Here is a 24505-nt window from a genome sequence, read left to right as displayed (position 1 = left end):
TAGTCAATAAAAACAATATTAATATAATTACAATCCCATTAAAATTTTGCTGTGACTATTTCATTACTAGCCCTTTGTAAGAATTCTTTTACTGTGTATCTTACTTAAGGAAGTGGACTCAGAAGTATCCAGTAATTTATTTCATAATCTGCTTCCAAAGTTTGCACTGGTTTTACAAGTCATGAAATAAATTATGTAGTAACTTATTTATAATCTGCTTCCAAAATTTGTGCTTGTTTTACAAGTCATGAAATAAATATAAGCCCAAATTTTATTTCCTATCAAAAGCCCGGAACAATTAAGTAGGTAGAATAGGGAAAATTTCACAGAGCCCAAGGAGCTGAGTTTTGGCTTCCAGCCCTTTCTGGACACCTCCCCATGGTTCAGAAAAAAATGGACTTTCCTTCAAGCCATCTGTCAGGAGTCAAAAATGTCTGAGAAGAATTTCTTTCACACAAACATGGTAAAATTTAAATATTGCTCTACATCTATTGAATTCTTAAAAATTACTCTGTTTCTAGGTTTCATATTCTGGCAGGAGAGCCCAGAGGAGAAGTCCTAGGTAATTCTTTCACTGGAGGAATATGTAAAACCGTCAAAAGCAGTAAAGCCAGTAATCCATTTCGTGTTCCAGCCAATCTAGAAAACGTCGACTTTGAGGTACGACAGCGTTTGGGGGGGGCACTCCCAACACCAATGCTGATTATAGGCTCGATTTCCAATGACAAAATAGTAATGAAGGAAGGGACAGAATAAAAAGGTAATGACCATGTATAATCACCTGTTATGTGTTGGTGTTTAATTCTTCCACAACTCGATGGGGTCAGTGTGATTATCATCGACTTACAGATATGAAAATAAGGCAACTAATTTGCCCAAAGTTAAACAGTTAGTAAGCAGTGGATTAGAGATTTAAGTACAGCTTTTCCAAATTCCAGAGTCCAGGCTTTCTCCAGTGAACACATAGCTGTAACATATCCTCACTCAGGTAAATTATTTGGTTTGTTCAGAATTTTCTTACCATAGTTAGTTCTGTTAGGTAAAAAAATTTACACATGAAAGAGTATCTGGCTTCCAAAAAAAAAAAAATGAAGATGAATCTAAATATAATGGGGGTAGTTTTGCTTACCTTCCTTCCTATTTTATTAGCTAGTTTGGTTTTCTGTTTTCCTGAGTGGTAGCAAGCATACTATATATTCTCAGAATCTAGCCCAGTGCCTTACAAATAATAATTACTCCATACTTGTTGAACTGAAGTAAAAAGAAAAAATGTGTTTCTTTTAATTTATGATAAAAGAAACAAGAGGGCGTTCCTGTTGTGACGAGCATAAATGAATCCGACTAGTGACTAGTATCCATGAGGATTCAGGTTCAATCCCTGGCCTCACTCAGTGGGTTAAGGATCTGCCATTGCCGTGAGCTGTGGTGTAAGTTGCAGACATTGCTTGGATCCTGCATTGCTGTGGCTGTGGCATAGGTCGGCAGCCATAGCTCCAATTCAACCCCTAATCTGGGAACTTTCATATGCTGCTAGTGCAGTTCTAAAAACCAAAAAACCAAAAAAAAAAAAAAAAAAAAAAAAAAAAAAAAAAAAAAAAAAAGAGAGAGAGAGAGAGAAACAGTAAAGACAGGATTTTAATGGTTATACCCATGCATACCAATTTGACATGCTAGAGAGAATTTCAGAAAGTCAAATGATTTCTGAAACCACTTTACAGTTAGTCTGAGTTCAGCAAAAGTCATTCAATCTTTCTTTTTGAAAAACTTTTATAACTATACAAATACAGGCATTTTCCAATTTGACAAACTCAATTTAAAACCATCTAATATATATTAGGAGAATGTCCTTGGGGGTCTAACTGACAAATTCAAACACCTTTTGGGAGACTTACCCTAAGAAGTCCTATCTTTGCCTGGAGGTAAATGTGACAAGAGTAACACACATGCTCCTGACCAGGTAAAAGAACCACCCACTCTCTCCCCAGAGATCCAGAAGATGCTAACCCCAAAGGGCCCACCATCACTAAAGGGGGTAGAAAAGATCTTGCTGGCCTGTGGAATAGGAACTCAGAAGATACATTTTTTCTAAAGGAAAAAATAACATCAAAAATTCTGTCACTGATGGAAGAGGTATTCTATTCTTAAGCTGTATTGAGTAGGCTCTGTAGACAGAGCCAAAACTCAAACATTTACATACAATATTGTCATGTTGGAGGATGCTTTCTAGCCCTGAAACAACCAATCCATAAGCTTAATTTCAAAATACAATAATTTCCCCAAAACCACACTGCATATATTCTTAGCAAGCATCTCTTTTCTACAATTTTACAAGTAACAAATGTTAAGCTCTGTGTATGAGGCCAAATATGGGCTCAGATAATACTTTACACCTACATAGCACCTATAGTTTTTGAAGTACTTGCATATGTTGTTTTACTCAAGTGCCATAACAGCTTTCTCAGAAACGGAAAATTATTGATGCTCATCTTCCTAATAGGAGATCTAGGATCATTGACATTAGAAACCTTCCCAGAGTAATGCAGCAAGAAAATGGCACAGAGGAATTAGAATTCTTGGCTCCTGGCTCCTAGTCCAGTGTCTCCTGTGCTAGATGACATTATCAGTGTAATGGAGGTTATTTACATCTATTGTGTCTATATCATAAAATTACTGTATAATCATTTGTTACTGTCCATCTCCTTCCAAGTTTTAATTCGAGGCCATCACTTAGGTATCTCGAAGTCAGCTATGGTAGGAATACATACAACATGAGGAAAGGTAAATGCTGTAGTAAATGACAGCTTTCCCCCACTTCCAGAAAGGTGGTTGCTAAATATTTACCAGCAAAATACTGGATCCACCCATATAACTTGGCAACCAAGCCCGCATGGCAAGTTATACCAGGAAATACAGCCTTAAAATCCTCATTCAGAAGAAAGTAAACTTCTTTCATTATCCACATAGTTTTAAAACTTGTCTACTTTAATCTGAGCTGATCTTTACCTATTATGTCAGTGAATTTTCGATAATATTCAACTGCTGAGGAAGATCATGATGATATTTCTCTAAACAAAGATTTGGAAATGACCAGACCCAAGGTCACAGCTACCGGTTTACTTTCCACTGATTTTCGTATTTCTTTGTTCATGCCGTTAAGAGGCAGCCATGCAAATCTAAGCTATTCCTTATTGGAAACAATAGAGCAGGAGACATTCAGCAGGCATCTGACTCTTTTTCTTTTACAATAGCAGAGCTTATTGACACAGGTAAAATAATGGGCTAGCTGGTACATTAAGAAAAGAGAGGGCTCTTGAAAGGAAGGCAATTGGGCAGGAAGTCAGAAGGGAAGACCAATAAAAGAATTCTGCCCGTCAGGGATCCCCAACTCCTAAACACAGAGCTCAGTCCCCATAAGATCTCTGCACTAGTTCCCAGAGTCGTCCCACTTCCTCAAGAATCCTCCTCTCTTTTCCTTGGAGCTGCTGCTTGCTACTTGCTGTATGCTAAGCATTTTCTGTCACCAGCAAAATACAGAAAGTAGTTATGTCTAGACTTTGACTCTTACCAATATACTGACCTACCTAGACAAAGTCTCCCTCTTCCTAGGTCTGCAGAGCCCCCAAAGCCTCCCTAAACCTCTTGTGAAATCCACAGCTGTAGGTTCTGTCTCTAACCCTCACACTACCAGATACTATGTGTCACCCTGTCCCCTCCATTCCTCCAATCTCTCTTAACTCTCTTCTGCCCCTTCCTACAAACCCGAACCCTTTCTTCAAACACTTAAGTGAAAGGATCAACAACACATCCAGCCCCAGGGAGCCATCAGCCCACAAGATCCATGGATGGTCAGGACTGGCTAGGAAGAATATGGGGATTGAAACCTCTCCCTAGAGTTTGGTTAACATCACTTCCTAGGAAAATCTAGGAAAATGAAGTTAATCAGAGCCCACCAGATGTTCCCTACACACCACCAAAAGAACTCATCTTGCTCTTTTCAAAAGTATCTTGCTTTTCTATATTCCTGCAGGAACAGCATTCCCATTCTCTCCTCCCCCTCTTCCTCCTTCCCTCTCTCTCTCTCCCTCTTTCTCTTTTTCTCTCTCCCTCTCTTCTCCACACATGCACATCTACTTGGTCAACAATTTCTGTGGACTTACCTCCTATGTATCTTTCAAATTCTCCATTTTCTTTCTACCCAACCCCCGCTCCCCTAGGCCTGGCCATTGTCCTCTCTCACTTGGCTTCTTGGAACAGTTTTTTTAAGGGTTCCCTTTGCCTCTAGTTAGCTATAGTTAATGCAGTCTTTGCAAAACAAATGTGATGGTAACATTCCCAATTTTTCAATCATTCAATTAATATATTTAAAGAACTTACTAGATGCAAAATCTTGCCTTCAGAATTCAGTCCGGATACTTGAGCAGGGCATCTAACACCTGGCCCCAGTTTCCTAGTTCAATCTAATTTTTCAACGCTGCTCACTTATAAACCTACCCTCCCACGAAGCTAATATACGTGATCAGATTTTCTCTGAGCACAGATACCCAATATCCCCTCCTTATGTGCAAATATCTTTTTCTTTAATCTGACACATCTTTTCTCCTGTGAGAGCTAGTCTATAAAACAAAGTATTTGTAGTCTGAGTTTTTAAAGAAATGTCAGCAACAATATTTATATATGATGGTGTTGCTTTGTTGTTCACAGATGAGCTTCATTTGTGGACATTTTAAAGGCCAACTAGCATGCACTGCCATATCTCAAAAGAACACTGAACTTTTGACTGTATTTTACTGTTGAGCAAGATTCTCTTGCAGCTGGGTTATTTCTTTCCTTGACTAATTGTGCAAGCTATTTAATTGTGTCATGTGGTTTGCCTCACAGTGCATTTTAATACTGAATATCTTAAAACAGATTTTTCCATTGCAAACCAGACAAGCATTTTTGACATGAAGAAGTACTCTTCAGTCAATTTACTCTGCAACTTTAAAAACTTTGTCCAGGAGGTCCTGCTGTGGCACAATGGGTTAGAGATCTGGCATTGTCATGCAGCTTGGCATAGGTCACAGCTGCAGCTCGGATTCCATCCCTGGCCCAGGAACTTCCATATGTCACAAGTGCAGCCCAAAACAGAAAATTAAATTAAAAAAATAAAACTAAAACTTTGTTCTCTTCTTACCAGCATAATCACACCTTGTACTTGGAAAATACCTGCTCTACTCATAATTAGTCAAGTCCCACTGGTTGTTTTTTCTCTTCTTCCTAGACCCAGTCAGTGAAAATTGATACCCAACCACCAGGTGGAACTAACTGATTATTGTTCTGTGTGTGTGTGTGTGTGTGTGTGTGTGTATAAAATTTTTATTTTCTCTTTTATATTTGACTTAACAAATGTTCTGTGACCCAATTTTATATATATATGCATATATGTACTTTTTCTCACATTATCCTCCATCATGTTCAATCACAAGTGACTAGATATAGTTCACTGTGCTATACAGTAGGACATCATTGCTTATCCACTCCAAATGCAATAGTTTGCATCTACTAACCCCAAACTCCCAGTCCATCCCACTCCCTCCCCTTTGGCAACCACAAGTCTATTCTCCAAGTCCATAATTTTCTTTTCTGTGGAAAGTTTCATTTGTGCCATATATTAGATTCCAGATATAAGTGATATCACATGATTATTTATCTTTATCTTTTTGACTTACTTCATTTAGTATGAGAGTCTCTAGTTCCATCCAAGTTGCTGCAAACGGCATTATTTTGTTCTTTTTAATGGCTGAGTAGTATTCCATTGTGTATATATACACCACATCTTCCTAATCCAGTCATCTGTCAGTGGACATTTAGGTTGTTTCCATATCTTGGCTATTGTGAACAGTGCTGCAATGAACATAGGGGTGCATGTATCTTTTGCAATGAAAGTTTTGTCTCAATATATGCCCAGGAGTGGGATTGCTGGGTAATATGGTAGTTCCATATTTAGTTTTCCAAGGTACCTCTATACTGTTTTCCATAGTGGTTGTACCAACTTACATTCCCACCAACAGTGAAGGAGGGTACCCTGTCTTCTGTCTTGAAGACTTGGTCAGTGGAGTGCTAATGCCCAACTCTGAATAAGGCTAAGAGGATGACAATGGCGCCAGAGTAGGGGAGCACAAGACCCGCCCTCCCATTTTCTACGCTTCAATTTTCTGAAAAACACCTTCAATTTGATTGCAAATGGCATTAAATTCACAGGGAGACTGAAAATAGCTCTTATTTTCTTAGGAAAATAGCTCTCCTAAGTCTGTTTAGGAGTCATTTCTTTGATGGAGACTTTTTTGACATTGCCTTTCTGAGTTTTGTAGTTATTAGTGGCAATCTTGGGCAGCACAATACCCTCCACGTTGAATTAAGAAGGGTCTGTGATTATCTTTCTCCCTCACTAAACTATTGATTGATTCACTGAAGGCAGGGAACACCACTATTCCTTGTTCCTTAGCAAAATGGGTCCTCAACAAATATTTATTGAACATGTAAATGAATGAAGCATCATTGTGTTAGGTGTTCACAAGTGGCTCTAATATTTCCTAGATGTCTTATTTCATATGGATGTTCTCCAGGTACAAACTAAAGAAGATGATTTTGAAACAGATTTCTATGAGGATTTAATTCCTCTTGAAAATAGTAAAGATCAACAAGCCACAGGTTTCGGCCAAGAGAAGAGCTCTTTTCATGTACCAATTTTTTATTCCTCAAAGAAAAGCCAAACCAGCAGCCATAATTCTGCCTTCAAACAAGCTATTCAAGCCTCCCACAAAAAGGTAAAAAAATGGTTCTTATCTTTTTATTCTTTCCTAGAAATTAGCCCCAATTGCAGAAATCATGCTAGAAGGAGAGAGTTTTTAATATCAAATCAGTAGGGTTTCTAACACAGCCATTGGTTTACATTTCTTTTGTCATATTCCACTTCAAAAGTTATAGAGATAATATGTACAATAACACTTCCTTTTGCATGCATTTACCTGTGTTTATGGTTGTGTTCTCTTTAACTGCTGTCTTATTACTTTAGGCATATTTCCTATAAACCACACCTAACAGAATGTTGCTTCTTCAATGTAATCTTACAGTCTAGGGTCTTTGCTAGAGAAATTCAGCCAATGTATATTTAGTATCCTCGCCAAAATACCTGATCATGATTCTTCTATTTTCAATTTTTCCTCCTCATTTAACCATGTTGCTGATTTCCTGTTCCTTAACTTTCATTTTCTTTGTCACATTTCTGTTTACTCTTTTTTGGTTTTTGGTCTTTTTGCAGTTCTACTAAACTTTTAAATTCTGCTGGTGGTTACTTTTCTCTAATTAAAGAGCATAACTAAAACTATTTTTCCTTTTATCGCATAAAATAATATCTATAGCCCCCCCATTTACCTATTCCCCACAATCTCCTTGAAAATATATCCTTCCCCACTACTGTCATCACAGGCCTCTGAAACCTGAGTTTTATTGCGATAGTTCAAAATATTTGTATTCCAAGCTATTCCTAGGATTTCTAAGGATTGTTTTATATTTATTTTTATATTGTATATGTTCATTTGTAATTATTATTATTATTTTTTGCCTTTTTAGGGCCACACGCATGGCATTTGGAGCTTCCCAGGCAAGGGGTTGAATAGGAGCTACAGCTGCTGACCTACACCACAGCCACAGCAACACCAGATCCAAGCTGCATTTATGACCTACACCACAGCTCATGGCAACACCAGATCCTTAACCCACTGATCAAGGCCAGGGATCGAGCCTACATCCTCATGGAGGCTAGTCAGATTCATTTCTGCTGAGCCATGACGGGAACTCCCCCGGGCCCTCCTTTTAGTTTACTGATTCAGAATATCTGAGGTTGGGCATGTGATTCCGGCTTTTTAAAAGTCCCCTGGCTTTTTCTGCTGTTATATCCAGGATCGGAAATAACTGCCTAAAAATATAATCAGAGATGGAAAGAGAAATGTAGGAATGTAGAAATGTACAGATATATATATATATATATTTATATATATATAGATACACACACACCAGTCTCAACATTAAGATTTGCTTCACAGAATTGCTTTATAAATGTTTCAAACATATTAGAGAACACTTGTAAAACCTGGATCTGTAGGTAGACAGCTGTTATTTGATCCTGTAATAGTCTGCCCCAAAGTGGAAACATTTCAGGCTATTTGCAGTATCAGATTTGAACATTTGAAACTACTGATATTCAACCATTTTTGACTTACAAGACTGTCAATATCGTACCATTCAACCCAATATCTTTGTTTAGATCTGAACAGAATAAGGATATCTAGGGTTAAACAGAAAATGCTACTGCAACCTCTCTTAGAATTCAAATAGTGAAAACAAGATCTCACAAGCTTGAAAATCAATGAAGTTTAATGCTTTATTTATTTTGTCAATCACAGACCTGACTAATCACTTGCTGGGCAGAGAGTCTGTTTCAAAGTCAAAATACCAGTTATCTCAGTAAGATTCAGTGCTTTTTTTAAAACTGCTTTACCAAACTGAACCAACAAAAGGATGGTTAAAATTAAGCAAGATCGCACAGAATTTTGAAATAGACTGTACATGATTAATAACCTACTGTCTCATAGTTTTTTAGTCCAGAATAGTCAGTTCTAGCCATCACACAACGACAGGTGGGGCACTGTGGACATGCTTATGCTAAGTCAAGTTACCAGAATTTCCCTTGTACTTTCCACCACTCCATTTTTAAATCAACCTGGAAATTTCAAACTGCCCATTTCAGTGCCCACATCCAAATAGACATTTTGGATGTTCAGGGAGTAAGTGTGCATCTTATTAAAAGCACAAAGTCCCTCTACTTTTCCAAAGTCACACTTCCATGACAAAATTCAAGTATTAAACTTAAAAACAGAATCAATGGACATTTAAGATATAAGCTCCACAAAGGCATGATTTTTTTCTGCCTTGTTCACTTCTGTGTCCACGGCATCTGGCATAGCTGAGTGATGAATGTGTTGAAGGCAAGAAGGTAGGAAGAAGGAAGGGAGAGAAGGAGGGAGGAGGAGAAAAAAGAAAAGAGAGAGGGAGGGGCATGAATGTCGACTCTTCTTCAGTCCTTGTGGTTATTTTCCTCCCTTCGTGTTTCTCCCTTTGTGTTAGCATTTGTGCCATAATTACAGCACACAGAAAGATAGCTGTTTGGTAATTTACAGCTATAATAATTTAATTAATAAAATTTAATAATTTAATTAATAAGGATTTTTGGCTGAAATATGCTCCTCTCTCTTTTTATTACTTAGACACTACAACTTGCAAAAATTGAGAAATCGGTTAGAGTACATAAATTTTTTTACGAAGAACCACATATGTGGATACACTCATCAAACTCAGTGGCTATGGGAAAGCCACGATTTAATGCAATAAAATCTGGGGCATAGCACTAACCACCTAGTCCTAAATTAACCTGACCTAAAAAGAGACAAAGAAAAAAACAACCTCCAAACAAGTATTTCTACTTACTGATGGAGGAGAATACAAATAATTTTATTTTACCCCCTGTGTAATTTTGAGTCATAGCATTTTGGAGTTGAAAGTGGTGTGAAATGTCACAGATGAAGGCTCTGCAGGAAGTGACATTTCCCAGACAACCGAGGCCCAGAGAATTTGTTACTGAACCAAACTTGGGTTACTCGCCCCATGCACAGGGAAGCCAGTCTATTGACACTGGGGTGTGGTGAAGGAAAGTGCAGCATTTATTGCAGGGTGCCAAGCACAGGGTCCTAGTGGAGCAGATTGGTTCATGTTCAAAAGATCTGAACTCCCCACTGGCTTTCAGGGAAAGGTTTTTAAAGACAGGATGAGAGAGGGGAGTCATAGGGGTGCCTCATCAACTCATGGACATTCTTCAGATTGTTTGGTGGGAGCCGACATCATCAACCTTCTGATTCCAATTGGTCTGGGGTCTATGTGATTTTGGAAGCATATGGTTAACTTTTTTCACATGGTGGGGGTTTCAGTATCTGCAGAACAGCTCACAGGATATGGCTTAGAATATGATCTACAGCCCTTGAGGAGGAAATAAAGTCCTTGAATTTGTTTAATGGCTAAACAATTATTATTTTGTCTTGCTTGACCGTTTTCCTTTCTTTCCATATTTTCTCACTTCTCTGATTATATTTATTCTTTGAAACTTGAGGAAGGCCCAGGAGGCTAAGTTCTTCTACAGACAAGAGGCAGTCAGAGGACCTGGCAGGGCACCTGTTCCAGGAAGACCCTATACGGTCCTGCTCCATTACAAATTGACATGCTTGTCCCCAGTTTGTGGCAAAGCTATGAACTGATTCTCATTGTATAACATCTAATTGAAAATTTACACCAAATTTTTAAAAATTATTTGCATTAGCAAGGCTTTCTAAATAAAAAACACAGTAGGGATGCACCCATGATTGACAATCAAGAAAGACTTATTTTTTTTTCTGATACTTGTTCTCTTTTGGTAGAGAGCAAATGATTCAGGCACACAGTTTACACACTTGAGATCATCTTATCTGTTTAGCGCTTTGAACATCTCAAGAAAAGGTACTGGAAAATAAGATGAAAAGCATCCTTTTGTAATGTGGGAAAATGCCATGGAGAGTTAACAATTGTAATGCTGTGGTTAGAAGGAAGCTGACGATAGACATTTAATGCTTGATAGCTCAAGCTTTCATTACCATTAATCATCTTTCTTTTTTCACTCTTTTCTCCTCTGCCATTTAGGATTCCAGTTTTATTAGGATCCATAAAGTGATAAAAGTCTTAAACTTCACAATGAAAACTAAAGATTTGCAGCTTTCTGACGTCTTTTTGAAAGCACTTAACCATCTGCCTCTAGAATACAACGCTGCTTTGTACAGCCGGATATTTGATGATTTTGGGACTCACTATTTCACCTCTGGCTCCCTGGGAGGCGTGTACGACCTTCTCTATCAGTTTAGCAATGAGGAACTGAAGAACTCAGGTTTGCTTTCTTCTGCCCTCATTTTTACCTGATAAAACAGCATGCCCTACATTTTTCTCTTACTCTATCATTTTAGTTCTTCTTCTTTATTAACTTTACTTGGACCCTGCTTTCTTTCCAAAATGATATGAAGAACAGCCAAAAAGTACACACTCGGGGAAAGAAAATAAAAATAGGACATTCAGACCCAAAAGAAGAAGAAGGAAAAATAAACAGACTTAACCTCTTTGGACATCAGATTTGGTTGAGAACTTTCTGACATTAAGATCATCTTAATTGCATCATTGTGGTTACTTAAAGAGAGATGCATGCCGTCACCTCAAGGAAAACAAAATTTATCTTGGAACTAAATTCTAAAAGACAATTTACTTATACCATTTTTAGAGGGGATAATAATTTTATAAAACTGTAGTTACAGCAAATCCACTAGCAGTCTTTTTCTTATAATGATTTTAACTAAAAGCCAAGGGCAAAAGATGAAAAGAAATTAAGGACTTGACAAGGGACTAAGTTAATATGGGCCAAATATGTACCTACTAGTGATGAAACTTGAAACTAAATGGAAAGAACTTTTATTTTAGTAAATTTTATAACTTTATAGCTTTGGATATAATCAGTGATATTTTTCTGCTCAAATGTAAAATAACAACATAAAACTTAGTTTATAAATAAATCTTTATTTCTTAAGTATTATTCTAAATTGCCAATATTAATCATTATTACAGCTTAAGCACCTGTTTTTTTTCAGGCTCCTGTGTGAAATGACACAGGGTCCTGTGGTGCTTCTATCTTGAGAACATGGTTAAGAAACTGTATAATAACCAGAACTCCACTGACCAATTACCCTAAATAAATCAGAATTCTTGATCATTTAACTTTTATACAAAAGAAATCAGGAATTTATTTTAAAGACATCAAGCCAGCCCTGGGGTCAACAGAGTTTCAATCCCTCTGTTCTTATATCTCAGTAAGGAAAGAGTGATGTTTAAGGTAGCTTCTCTGAGCCCTTCCAAACTTTAAGTGATCAGATGTCCTTCATGACCTGCTTCTTAAGAGAAGAGATGGGATAAAAATCTTTGAGAAGAATTTTCAGTATGGAAATTAAAAATTTTTGACCTGACAGTTACTGATATCCAAAGGATTTATGCTGTGATAGGCTTTCTACACCACCTGCCTCTTAGGTTTCTTTATTTATCTTTTCCACTGGAGGTATATTTGCTTGATGAGTTTGGTGTATTCTGCAACTGAGAATAGCATTGACATTTATGCTGAGCAAAAATGGTTGAGAGAAGTCTCTGGCTTCCTCTCATCTTGGGATGAAATTATTCTGGTCAATGCTTCTGTAGCCCAGAGACTAACTTCTCACTCAATGAGCTATACTCATCATGCATTCACAGCAAAGCCTCTAAAGGTTTAGAGTCCAGGTCAGTTAAAGAATTATGTGAATCTTTAATCAACCGTCCAGCAATTTAATAGTTGAAATTCCATAACCAAAATGAAGAGTGATGAGCTATACTTTCTTCCTGAAACATTCTCACCTTCCATCTTTCTCTTTCAATAAAGGTAGAGACTTCAGGCACACAGATACAAATAAGAGAGAGATGGGGGTTGAGATGTGATAGAAAACTAAAAATATTGAACCATACAAGACTATGTATACATCCACATCCACTATATATATATAGTGTATTAATTTATAGGGTGTACATATATATGTATATTCAAATATTCAATAAGATATATATTTATATCAATATTTTATGTGAATATATATTCTTGCAGTCATTAAATATATATATACATACACACATATATACTTCTCTGAGTAACAATAATAATATTGGCACTCAGTTATCATTTTGGTTAAGATGAAGCATACTCAGACAGAAACAAATGTCAATAAAATGGAATTCTCCGGTGGGTATACTTACCTGGTTTTGCCTACTCTCTAGATGAATATATATTCTGGCTTCCTCCCTTTTTTCCCTTTCTAGTTCTTCTCCCTTATACTTAGCCATAATGTGGAACTAGAGTTTAGGCTTAGTTTTTATTTGTTTTATCCAATAAGAATTATACCCCTTGTCATTAATTTTTTAAATGACTTGAATACTTCATAGCACTTTCCCTAGCTCAAGAAAATTAAATTTCTTTTTATTTGCATCCCTTGATTTATTCCTCTCTTGTTCAGTATCCCACAGTCAGTTTAAAACCTGAATAAGGAGTTCCTGCTGTGGCTCAGTGGAAATGAACCCATCTAGTATCTATGAGGATGCAAGTTCGATCCCTGGCCTTGCTCAGTGGGTTAAGGATCTGGTGTTGCCATGAGCTGTGGTGTAGGTCGCAGACACGAATCAGATCCCACATTGCTGTGGCTGTGGGGTAGGCCAGCAGCTATAGCTCCAGTCTGACTCAGCCTGAGAACCTCCATGTGCTGCTGAGGGTGTGGCCCTAAAAATAAAAAAGGAAAAACCCTGAATAAAAGTTGACATTGCTTCAATGTGCAAGTTAAAAAGAATTTCAGGACTACAGAGAAAACATTAAACAATTAAAATATAATATGCAAGATGGTCATTTTAAACTCCTTTCACTGGGAAGTCATTCTTGCTCTGAATTGGAGGATACAGACTATTCACCCCACTATTTATCAGTATGACATTTTTGATTAACACTGATGACCTTTGCTCAGTCAGAGCAGTTGAGGACATTTCTGAAGCATTCATCCTTGTGCCACATCAGAGGGACACTCAGGTTTGAGGCAGCAAGTGCTTTAGCCTCAAGCAACTCCTTTGTTGGTGAAGATAGAGGTCAGGCCCAAGTTACAGCGCATCTGGTGGGGAAGAACAGACCACCGAAATTCACTGATAAAGCCTTGATGTTTTCATCACCAGCTAACTAACACCATGGCTCATAAGACAGATCCACCATTTAAGTCTTTAAGGATCCTCCTACAACCCTCAGGTAACAAAATTAACTATGCTTATTGTTAATTACATCATAGTTCATGAATTGGTCCCATACAATTTAATTTTCACTTATAAATCATAAAAACCTAATGAAAGAATAAGAAAAGGATAGGAGTCATGCACCATAGATGCCTTAAATGGCTCCCGTTGCCTAAACATTCGACTGATGCACTTATGGGAACAATATTACCAGAAGAAAAATGAGTCATACTGATTCAGCCTGACCGAAACAGCCATCTTTTTTGTTAGAGTTAAAAATGCCAGGCAAACATGAGGGCTGCCAGCCAAGGATTTTTTTACTCACAACCTACAATATGTCTCTTTGAAAGTGTCAAACTATTGAAAAAACTGTGAAGTAGGAAACCCCATCCCCATCTACACAGCCTCATTCCTCAGGGATCTTTGCATTTGGTTTAAATTTCAGCATCATGCTCAAACAATGCTTCTAGCTCTGAGAACACTCTTTCTTGCCTATTGTAATCTGCAACCCTAAGTATCAGTATTTGACAAACTATTTTTCTTTAAGGTGCTCAAGAGCTCACTTAACTCCTCTGTCTACCATGTGCTTGTATCTTGCAAGGCAATTTTTTGTTGTTATGGTTGGTCTTTTTAGGGCTGCACCCACAGCATATGGAAGTTCCCAGGCTAGGGCTCAAATCAGAACTGCAATTTCCAGCCTACACCATGGCCATAGAAGCACTGGATCCTTAACCCACTGAGCAAGGCCAGGGACAGAACCCACGTCCTCATGCATACTAGTCGAGTTCATTACCACTGAGCCACAATGGGAACTCCTTGCAAGGCAATTTTTAACTAAACCTCAAACAAACAAACAAACAAACCACCTGGATTCTAATTTGGGTATTTTGGGTGGCAGGTCAGGTGACTTGGGAAGCTGTTAAGGGAAACATTCAGTCTCCTCAAATTATTATCCGAGATAGATCATACCAACTCAGCCTACAAACAGCCATACCTGTTTCCTTGCACTACACATCCCACTCAATCCTTGACATCCTGACATTCCCCTCAATTTCGAAGTCACTGAGAATAATAGTCACCACTGGGGTGGGAAAGACTGATTCAGATTCCAAAACCTTCAACAAACGATGCTTGGAAGTTTGGTGAAAGGTAAGAACAATGAGGACCAAAGGTATCAGAAATGGATTCCTTAGCCCCAGAGCATCAGGATTTTTACAAGACATAAAACTAGGGAGGGTCATTGTATGAAAGCAGCACTGGGAAACTAGAGGATGTCAAGCCCAGATCCCTCTCCCCAAGAGGAATGAAACAGCACCCACTTCCCTTGGGGACAATAGGGAAAGCATATCAAGTACAGGCTTGACTTAAGGAGAAAGAGAGAAGCGTCAGTGAGGACGTCAAAAAGAAGTGGGAATTTCGGAGAGCAAAATGAAAGGGTTTTGGGGGTAGAGGTGGAGTGAGCAGCGGAGTCAGGGAGAGGACGCATAGCCAAGTGGATGAGTGTTCAGGGAGGCGACCAAGGAAGTTTATGATTTAGGTGGTGAACAAGGGAAAGAGTGAAATGGACTCAGTTCTCGCAGCATCAGCGGTGGACCCAAAGGAAGGCCACTGGACCATGGGGCACCAAACACAGCATGTGTTCAGCTTTTGTTTTGCAGGGCTACACAGGGCAGTGGTCAGCAGGATAGGTGAGCTTAGAGGTATGGTGTGTAAGCAACGGGGCGAGGTTCCCATGGCCTCCACACACTGGGCCAGACTGACCCTGCATGTGCTGCTTAGGGCCAGCGTTGAAGGGGACACAGTGGGGACTCACAGATACTCTTCCCTTCAGGATATCCCAGGGCTTGGGAAGGACTGACTCTGTAGTAAAAGCTGTTAATTGGTGGAGCTCACAGGACTTGAGAAGCTGGGTGCTGGTGTGCAGTTTCTCTGGCCCCACCAGAATTAAGAGCCTCACACCCCTCCTCCCTGAATTCTCCATGGTGCATCCTCAGAGGTTTTTGTTGTTGTTGTTTGTACCCATTTCCTAGGTTTAACACAGGAAGAAGCCAAAAACTGTATCCGGATTGAAACAAAGAAACGTTATTTTATAGTTACAAAAACAAAGGTGGAACACCGGTGCACCACTAACAGGATGTCCGAGAAATACGAAGGTAACCGCCCTCTCTATTAGCAGCTTACCCAGTGCATCCTGACTGACAGACATTGAAGTACCATATTGCCCATGACTCCACTATTTCTAACTTTTCAAAATTTTCATTCATTTCATTTCTGCCTCACAGCCCTATGTGTGGTGGGGGGAGGGAGCAAATCAAATATTAGCACAGCTTGAAGGGGGACATGGTTCAGATTTCTTTATCTCCCGTTTAGGTTGTTTAATTTAATGAACATTTATTGATTCTTCCTATGAGCCAAACTCAGTATTAAGCATTGTAAAGTAAACATGGGCATGAATTTGGCTTTCCAATCAAAGAACTTACAAAGGATACATATAAATAACCATTAAACATACAGACAATGTGGTATATAAATACAATGGAATACCACTCAGCCATAAAAAATACTGAAATAATGCCATTTGTAGCAACACGGATGGACCTAGAGATTATCATATTAAATGAAGTCAAAGAAAAAAAGATAAATGCCATATGATATCACTTGTATGTGGAACCTAAAATATGACACAAATGAACTCAATTTACAAAAGACATAGAAAACACACTTATGGTTACCTAAGAAGAAAGGGGGTGGGGGAGATACAAATTAGGAGTTTGGGATTAACAGATAAAAACTGCCATACACAAAATAGATAAGCAACAAGGACTTACTATATGGCACAGGGAGCTATATTCAATATCTTGTAATGGAAAACCACCATGGAAAAGTATATGAAAATATTACATATGGTTTATGTAATAAACCATAATGGAAAAGAATACCATTCAGTATAACTGAATCATTTTGCTGTACACCTGAAACTAACACCATATTGTAAGTTAACTAGACTTCAATTAAAATACAGACTGAGAATGGCTTAAGGGACCCTTAGGGTACATAAAAAAGGCTCAGGCCACCAAGCCAGAAACTTGAGTGCTGTCTTTGGTTTCTCCCTCCCTCTTTCCAGCTTCTGCATCCAGTAAGTAATCATTCTTCTTCCTTAATATTTCTCCTAGTTCTTCTCAAACCTTCATTTCTTTGGACATGCCCTCCATTCATCATTTCCAATCTTGATTACCACAGAGGCTTCCCAGCTGGTCCCTTTTCCTCTGGTCTTGCCTTCTTTCAGTCTACTCTACCCATTTTCTGGGAGAAGAATATTCTCCAAGGCAAATCTTGTCATGAAACACTCATGCCTCCAGCATGTCATAGTTTCACATAGCCTAGAAGAGAAGTTCCTACCTCTCTCTCTGCCTAAATTTTAGGTAGGCTCCTAAATAAGGTGGGCTCTCTCCTGTGCCTTGCCATATAAATAACTCCTTCCTCTGTGTAACATTCTCTTTTCCTTACCTTCCCTGATTGATTGCTACTTCTGCTCAGAACAAAAGGAAGCAGAATCACTGAAACTCCCAAAATATGAAGCTTGTATTATCATGGGGATACAGCCAAGGAACAAATAACAATGTAATATTTACTATAAAAGCAAACAGGTAATTTTAGATATCAGAGCCTATCAGTGGTCTTCATGTAGATCCCCATACTGAGGCTTCAGCAAAATGAGAGCTGACTGGACAAATGCACCTTTGTTTCATAGGAGAAATAAAAAGAAGGAAAAAAAGAATAGTCTGCAAAATATAGTAATATAAACCAAAGCATGTACAGATTCTACACCAGTATGTTGTTCAATAGAATAATTTCATAAGAATGTGAATTCAGTAAACAAGAGCTCAGAGATGAAAAGATTAACTATAAGAATTAATTGAAAAGAGAGATTTCAGGAGTTCCCTGATGGCACAGCAGGTTAAGGAGCCTGTGTTGTCACTTCTGTGATTTGGGTTGCTGCTGTGGTGCAGGTTTGATCCCTGGCCCAGGATTCTGAATGCCTTGGGCATGGCTGAAAAGAAAAGGAAGATTTCAAAGCTAAGGTACAAAGGTAAACAATATTGAAAATATCACCACTATAGTTATAGATATGGCAAGGTCAAAATATAATTGTCTGAAAATTAAATTGTTAAAGTTGATAACATACAGGAGAGCTCTAAAGTAATGAATAGTGAATGCACAGAAAAAAATTCAGATATTAACATTTACTAAAGAATATCTAATGGAAATGGAATGACAAATAGAATTTAATACATGGGAATTGGTGTTCCTGAAATAAAGTGCCCAAGAAATGAAACATAAAAACTATTAATATATATACATATATAGATGCATATGAATGTGTCCCTGAAATAAAGGAGGAAATTTGTCTTGATTATTTGTATCACAAATATTGTTCAAATACACAACTTCAAGATGAATTATTTTTTTTATTTTTTTTTATTTTTTGTCTTTTTGCTATTTCTTTGGGCCGCTCCCGCAGCATATGGAGTTCCCAGGCTAGGGGTCTAATCAGAGCTGTAGCTGCTGGCCTACGCCAGAGCCACAGCAAGGCGGGATCCGAGCCGCATCTGCAACCTATACCACAGCTCACGGCAACGCCAGATCGTTAACCCACTGAGCAAGGGCAGGGATCGAACCCACAACTTCATGGTTCCTAGTCAGATTCATTAACCACTGCGTCACGACGGGAACTCCAAGATGAATTTTAGTTAACTAAATACAAAGATTTAAAAAATGAATTCAAATACCTTGGCCAAAAGAATAAGTCACTTATAGAACAACAAAATCTGGCTGGTGTTAGACTTCTTGACAAAATCAATGCTATAAGACAATAGAGGAATGCCCACAAATTTCTAAAAAAGAGAAAAAAAAACTATTCATATGTCAAAGTAATAGGAAGGCATCTCAAAACATGAAAGAATTCTGGAAACATTCATTCTTAAATACTTACTGAAGAAAACTACTTGACTGTAAAATCCATCCAACATAGAGATGAGAAAATGTCAAATAGGAACAGTGTTTTAGCTTATAAGAACAAGAGGAGGATACTGCAAAATCAAAGGCTATTACAGGGGGCTCTCTTATGGCTCAGTGGGTTAAGGATCTGGCATTGTCACTGCAACCACTTGGGTCATTGCTGTGGTGCAGGTTGAAGTCTGGCAGGCACGACCAAAAGAAAAATATATATATATATATTAAAAAAGACTATTGCAGTAGTCTCCAAACTGGTTCATCAATCAACTATCCATCCCACCCAGCTGATACATCAGTAATATTCCTGAATCGTGTCAATTGCCCAACCCAAGTCTTTAGTGCCTGGCATATAGCAGATTCTCAGCTAATGTTTATTAATCACAATGACATTTATGTTGTTTGCTAAAAGCACTTAAAATATATATTTGTCTATTTCTAACCCCTGGGGTCCAATTAAATCATTGGACTCCAAACTCTTCAAATCTGTAAAGGTATCATAAAAAAAATTTGAGACTATACCTGTAATATGTGTATACTCACTAAGAAGTGTTACAAATATAAAAATACATTCTGGACAAAAATATATACAAATGTAGAAAATGGAAAATTTCAAAAGATAACCTATATGAAATGAATAGAATTTTTCATTGTCTTACTCATATCATAATGACAATACTTCATAAAAAAACTCCTCCATACAAATTTTCATAGTTTTGGGGGCAACTTTGGTGTCAAACTCATGTGGTTGATGAGAAGCTTGTATAGGAAATAGATCTATCTGTTCTTCCTTCTACTTGTTTTGCTTATGTTTGCACGGTTGGTATTGTCTTCAATCTGCATTTTCTTTCTGGAATGTTTTAAAGCCGTTTATTCACTTCTAAGAGTTAGTTCTGTTCAAAGTAGCTAATAGAATAAATAGACTTGAATTCTTTCTTCAGGATCCCATGCTTATCATAAATAGCTTTCAGCAGTATCCATCCGTTTCTGAAATGTATGGTATCTAAATTTGAAATAGTCCATCAGTACCACTGTCAATAGGCATATGACATATTGGCAAATAGTAATTCCTCTCCTATTTTTCTACGAAAAATAAATGCAAAAACCTCTAAAAATTTTCTACTTAAATCTGTCAGTATTATCGTAAGCACCTCACTTTGAAAAAGATCATACATTCTTCACAAGGAGATTACTCCACCTATTGTTTTAATCATTCTAGGCTCTCTTACTGTAGAATTTCTAAACAGTAGGGGCATGGCTAATCCTTACTAACTCTCCAGAACTGATATCAAATTAATGTCATTAATTATTACCCATAACATTAGCCTTCTTTCCATTTGATTTTATTTCTCACTACAATTTCTTTTTCTTTTTCTTTTCTTTTTTTTTTTTTTTTTAGGGCCACACCTGCAGCATATGGAGATTTCCAGGTTCCCGGCTCGAATCAGAGCTATAGTCGCCAGCCTACACCACAGCCACAGCAACTCAAGATCCGAGCCACATCTGCAACCTACACTACAGCTCACAGCAGCGCCGGATCCTTAACCCACTTCACTGAGCAAGGCCAGGGATCAAACCTGCGTCCTCATGGATACTAGTCAGATTCGTTTCCTCTGAGCCACCACGGGAATTCCTCTCACTACAATTTCTTATTACTAAGTTCCTACTCCTATTAAAAACACCATTAGTTGATAAGGATTGTTTTGAAAATTTGCACAAAAGATTTATGCTGTGTACATTAAATGCCATTGCCTCTAAAGGAATATTGTACCAACTCTTAATTTGAGGTTGAATTTTTTCCTTTGTTAGATGTGGTTTTACTCCTGTCTTTAAGCTTAAAAGCATTCTCTCATCTTTTTCCTGAAATTGTAGTCAATTTGGCATGGTGGACAACTGATTGTGTATCAGAAGCCATGTGGTTTATGTTATTCTGGGAGTCCAAGACATATGCCTATATAAATCAAAAGCAGAAGATTTGGCATCAAAGATCGGGGGGCAGAGTTATCAGGACTTGGGCCACATCTGCACACCAGCTCCCTCTCTTAGAAACGATGCCAAATTACCTCTCACTTCAACGTCCATGTTTATAGCAATACCTACTTGTTGTGAGAATTACATAAATAATGAGTGCAGAGTGCCTGGCATACACAAGTTGCTAAATAAATGATAGCTATTGGCACTATTATTATCATTTCTATTATAAACTCCCTTTAGGGATAGAAGGCATGTTCTCTTGCTTTTCACATAACTAACTTAATGAAGCTACATGACTCTACCATCTGCTTCTTTTTCCTGTGCAAATAGGCTTTACTTTCAAGGTTGAATTTGCAGTAAAATTAAATGAGTAAAAATTTTTTTGAAAAACCTTGCAGGTTCCTTTTTGCAAGGATCAGAGAAATCCATATCCCTGGTTAAAGGTGGAAGAAGTGAGTATGCAGCGGCTTTGGCATGGGAGAAAGGGAGTTCTGGCCCAGGAGAGAAGACATATTCTGAGTGGTTGGAATCAGTGAAGGAAAATCCTGCTGTGATTGACTTTGAGGTAAGATTGCAAAGCATTCTGGGTAAGAGCTAAAGTCAGTTCTCTGGCAGCCCAAATTGCACATCACATAATTCCTTTTCCATTTTCCTCTCAGATGACAAAAGAAATGTCTGTCTTTCAGTGTGTATGCACAATGTACCTTAAAAAAAAAAAGGCATTAAATTACACCTCCATTGTTTATGCTGTTCAAACAAGCATTCTCTAGTATGGTATTTAGAATTCCTAGCACACATGAAATACCAGAAGTGGGAATTTAGCACATAAAACTGCCCAAACTTGCCTGGAGTAGTTCTCTTCATCTCCCCATACATACAGTAAGTTTGATTTCTGTAATTTTCTTGCAATTCTTTATTCGATGAGCCCTCCTAAATCTTCATTTATAGCTCTGTGGGGTAAATGGAATTTTAGATCCATTTGGCTTCCTGTTTCTATTACCTTTGATTAAATTTACCAGTCTTATATTTGTTGTAATTACATTAAAGGGTGATTTTTATTATGTATGAAATGCCTGGTCCACAAATCAATCACATGGCATTTAGAACCAGTTTTGCCTAAAACATAAGCACATTTTTAAAAGCCCCTTAAAGAAGTTATTCTGCTCATTTCATTTAAATGAAGATGAAGGATCATACTGAGTGAAGTCAAAGACAAATATCATATGATATCACTTACATGTGCAATCTAATTTTGAAAACTTATACAAAAGAACTTATTTATAAAACGGAAAGAAACTCACCAGTCTCAAAACCAGTCTTAGGGTTACCGTAGGGAAGACCATGTGGGGAGGGAGGAATTTGGAGGGTGGGAATAACATATACACACTGCTGTATGCAATAGATGCGTAATAAGAACCTACTGTATAGCACAGGGAAATCTACTCAATAGTTTGTAATAACCTACAGGGGAAAAAAAGAATTAGTATATGTGTGTGTGTATGTATGTATGTATAGTTATATGTGTGTATATACCTATACATACATATATATACATATATATACACACATACAATTGAAACTAATACAACATTGTAAGTCAACTACTCACCAATAAATTTTCAAGAGGAAGATCAAATAAATAAGTAGAGATAAAGGAGTTCTTTCATCATGAAAGTAGAATAATTTACATGCATTGTGAAGATACTTTGAGCTCAGTAGGTTATTGTAGGAAAACGAGATCCACCTGCCCACCTGGGCACTTGTGCGTCCCTCATGGCACTAGAGAGTCATTCCTTGGGGGATTTAAAATAAGCTCTAATTTTGCGTTAGCCCCATTATTTGCTACTGTAATTCTTTTATTCATCCTACCCACCAGTTAGTTCATTTCTCCATTTTCTCCCTCCACATTCTCTCAACCAGTTCTACCAAAAGCCAGTACTACTGTCCCTGGAAAAATAAAGAACACAGAAATCTTCTCTTAACCCTTTCTGGATTTTTCTACCACAGAAAGCCTCTTTTCATCCTTTCTGGATTTTTCTGCTTAAGTCAGACTTTATGAGGTTTCAGCAGAGCATTTCTTTTTTCTTTTTTTTTTTTTTTTTTTTTTGTCTTTTGTCTTTTTTTGTCTGTTGTTGTTGTTGCTGTTGTTGCTATTTCTTGGGCCGCTCCCGCGGCATATGGAGGTTCCCAGGCTAGGGGTCGAATCGGAGCTGTAGCCACCGGCCTACGCCAGAGCCACAGCAACGCGGGATCCGAGCCGCGTCTGCGACCTACACCACAGCTCACGGCAACGCCGGATCGTTAACCCACTGAGCAAGGGCAGGGACCGAACCCGCAACCTCATGGTTCCTAGTCGGATTCGTTAACCACTGCGCCACGACGGGAACTCCCAGCAGAGCATTTCTGAGCTGCCTCTCTCGGTCACTTACCTCAGTACTTCGATGCTTAATACATAAGATGATGTAAATCCAAGTTAATGGCACCTCATGAGGCTTCCACCATAGGAGAATGCCAAGGGAGAGTAAGCTCCAGAACAAAGACACCTGTCATACTTTAGGGACAGCAGAAGCCAGCCAATCATGCAGACAGCTGCTCTACCCCCTCTAGGGAAGGGAAAAATACTCACCTACTCTGGTGGGGAGGGCTTTTCCCCACTGGCTCAACAGGCAGGTATTCCCCATTCTATACCTATCTCTTTGAAGCGTGGGATTTTGCAGGCCTTGATGGCTACATAGCCCAAGGGATATGACTCTGACTGGCCCTCCTCCCTCCCATCTGCTCTCAGCTTGCTCCCATCACAGATTTGGTAAGAAACATCCCCTGTGCGGTGACAAGACGGAACAACCTCAGGAGAGCTTTCCGAGAATACGCAGCCAAATTTGACCCTTGCCAGTGTGCTCCGTGCCCCAACAACGGCCGCCCTGTGCTCTCAGGGACCGAATGTCTATGTGTGTGCCAGAGCGGCACCTACGGTGACAACTGTGAGAGGCGTGCCCCGGATTACAAATCTAGTAAGTGTCGGGAATTTACTGTGAGTAGGAAGCTTTTCCCCTCCACAAGGTATTCCAGGTCAGTCAATGAAAAAACGAAACAAAACAAAACAGGACTTCTCTTAGCAACTTCCATCTTATGCAAACTCACAAAAAAAAATAGGCCTGGAGAAAGACGCTAAAGTCTGACAATCCTGATGTGAGTCTCAGCTGTAACCTATCAGCTGTATGACCTTGGGAGTCACCTAATATATCTATGCCTCAATCTATTCATCCATAAAATGGGAATAATGCCACTATATATCTGAAGATATATAGTGTGTGTGAAGATTATATATGTGTGCATAAAGAATATACAGCACAGTGCCTATAACATAAAATAAAGTAGAACAATAAATCAGACTACAAAATAAAATGTGATACTGTTTTTACAAACTGCTTATGTATTCTAGTGTAGGATGAGGATGGCTTTAATTTACTAAGGGATAAATTAAACCACAACCACAGTTTTCATGAACGACTAAGGAATGTTCGCGGTTACCTCTAATCCTCCTTAGAAAGGGGATATGCCAGGGGAGTAA

The 24505-nt window shown here is 38.3% G+C and overlaps 1 protein-coding gene across 14 annotated transcripts in view; it reads left to right on the top strand.

Moving 5' to 3' along the window:
• The window catches only part of C6 (complement C6), a 73236-nt gene that overhangs the window by 25425 nt on the left and 23306 nt on the right, over nt 1–24505 (top strand). For all 14 annotated transcript variants that reach the window (XR_014830686.1, XR_014830684.1, XR_014830685.1 and 11 more), the window contains 6 exon segments: nt 522–660; nt 6606–6806; nt 10765–11005; nt 15978–16100; nt 21333–21499; nt 23720–23945. Coding sequence is in view for 11 of the 14 variants with exons in the window: in NM_001097449.1 (NP_001090918.1) it covers nt 522–660; nt 6606–6806; nt 10765–11005; nt 15978–16100; nt 21333–21499; nt 23720–23945 (1097 nt within the window). In the remaining 3 variants the exon portion in view is untranslated.

This window comes from Sus scrofa, chromosome 16 (assembly GCF_054392235.1).
Source record: "Sus scrofa isolate SSC_HxYL_T2T_F1_AM1 chromosome 16, Sscrofa_HxYL_maternal_Yorkshire_Landrace_v2.0, whole genome shotgun sequence".
NCBI lineage: Eukaryota > Metazoa > Chordata > Mammalia > Artiodactyla > Suidae > Sus > Sus scrofa.
Note: the sequence above shows the minus strand (reverse complement) of the source record. Positions and strands in the feature narration are given on the sequence as shown.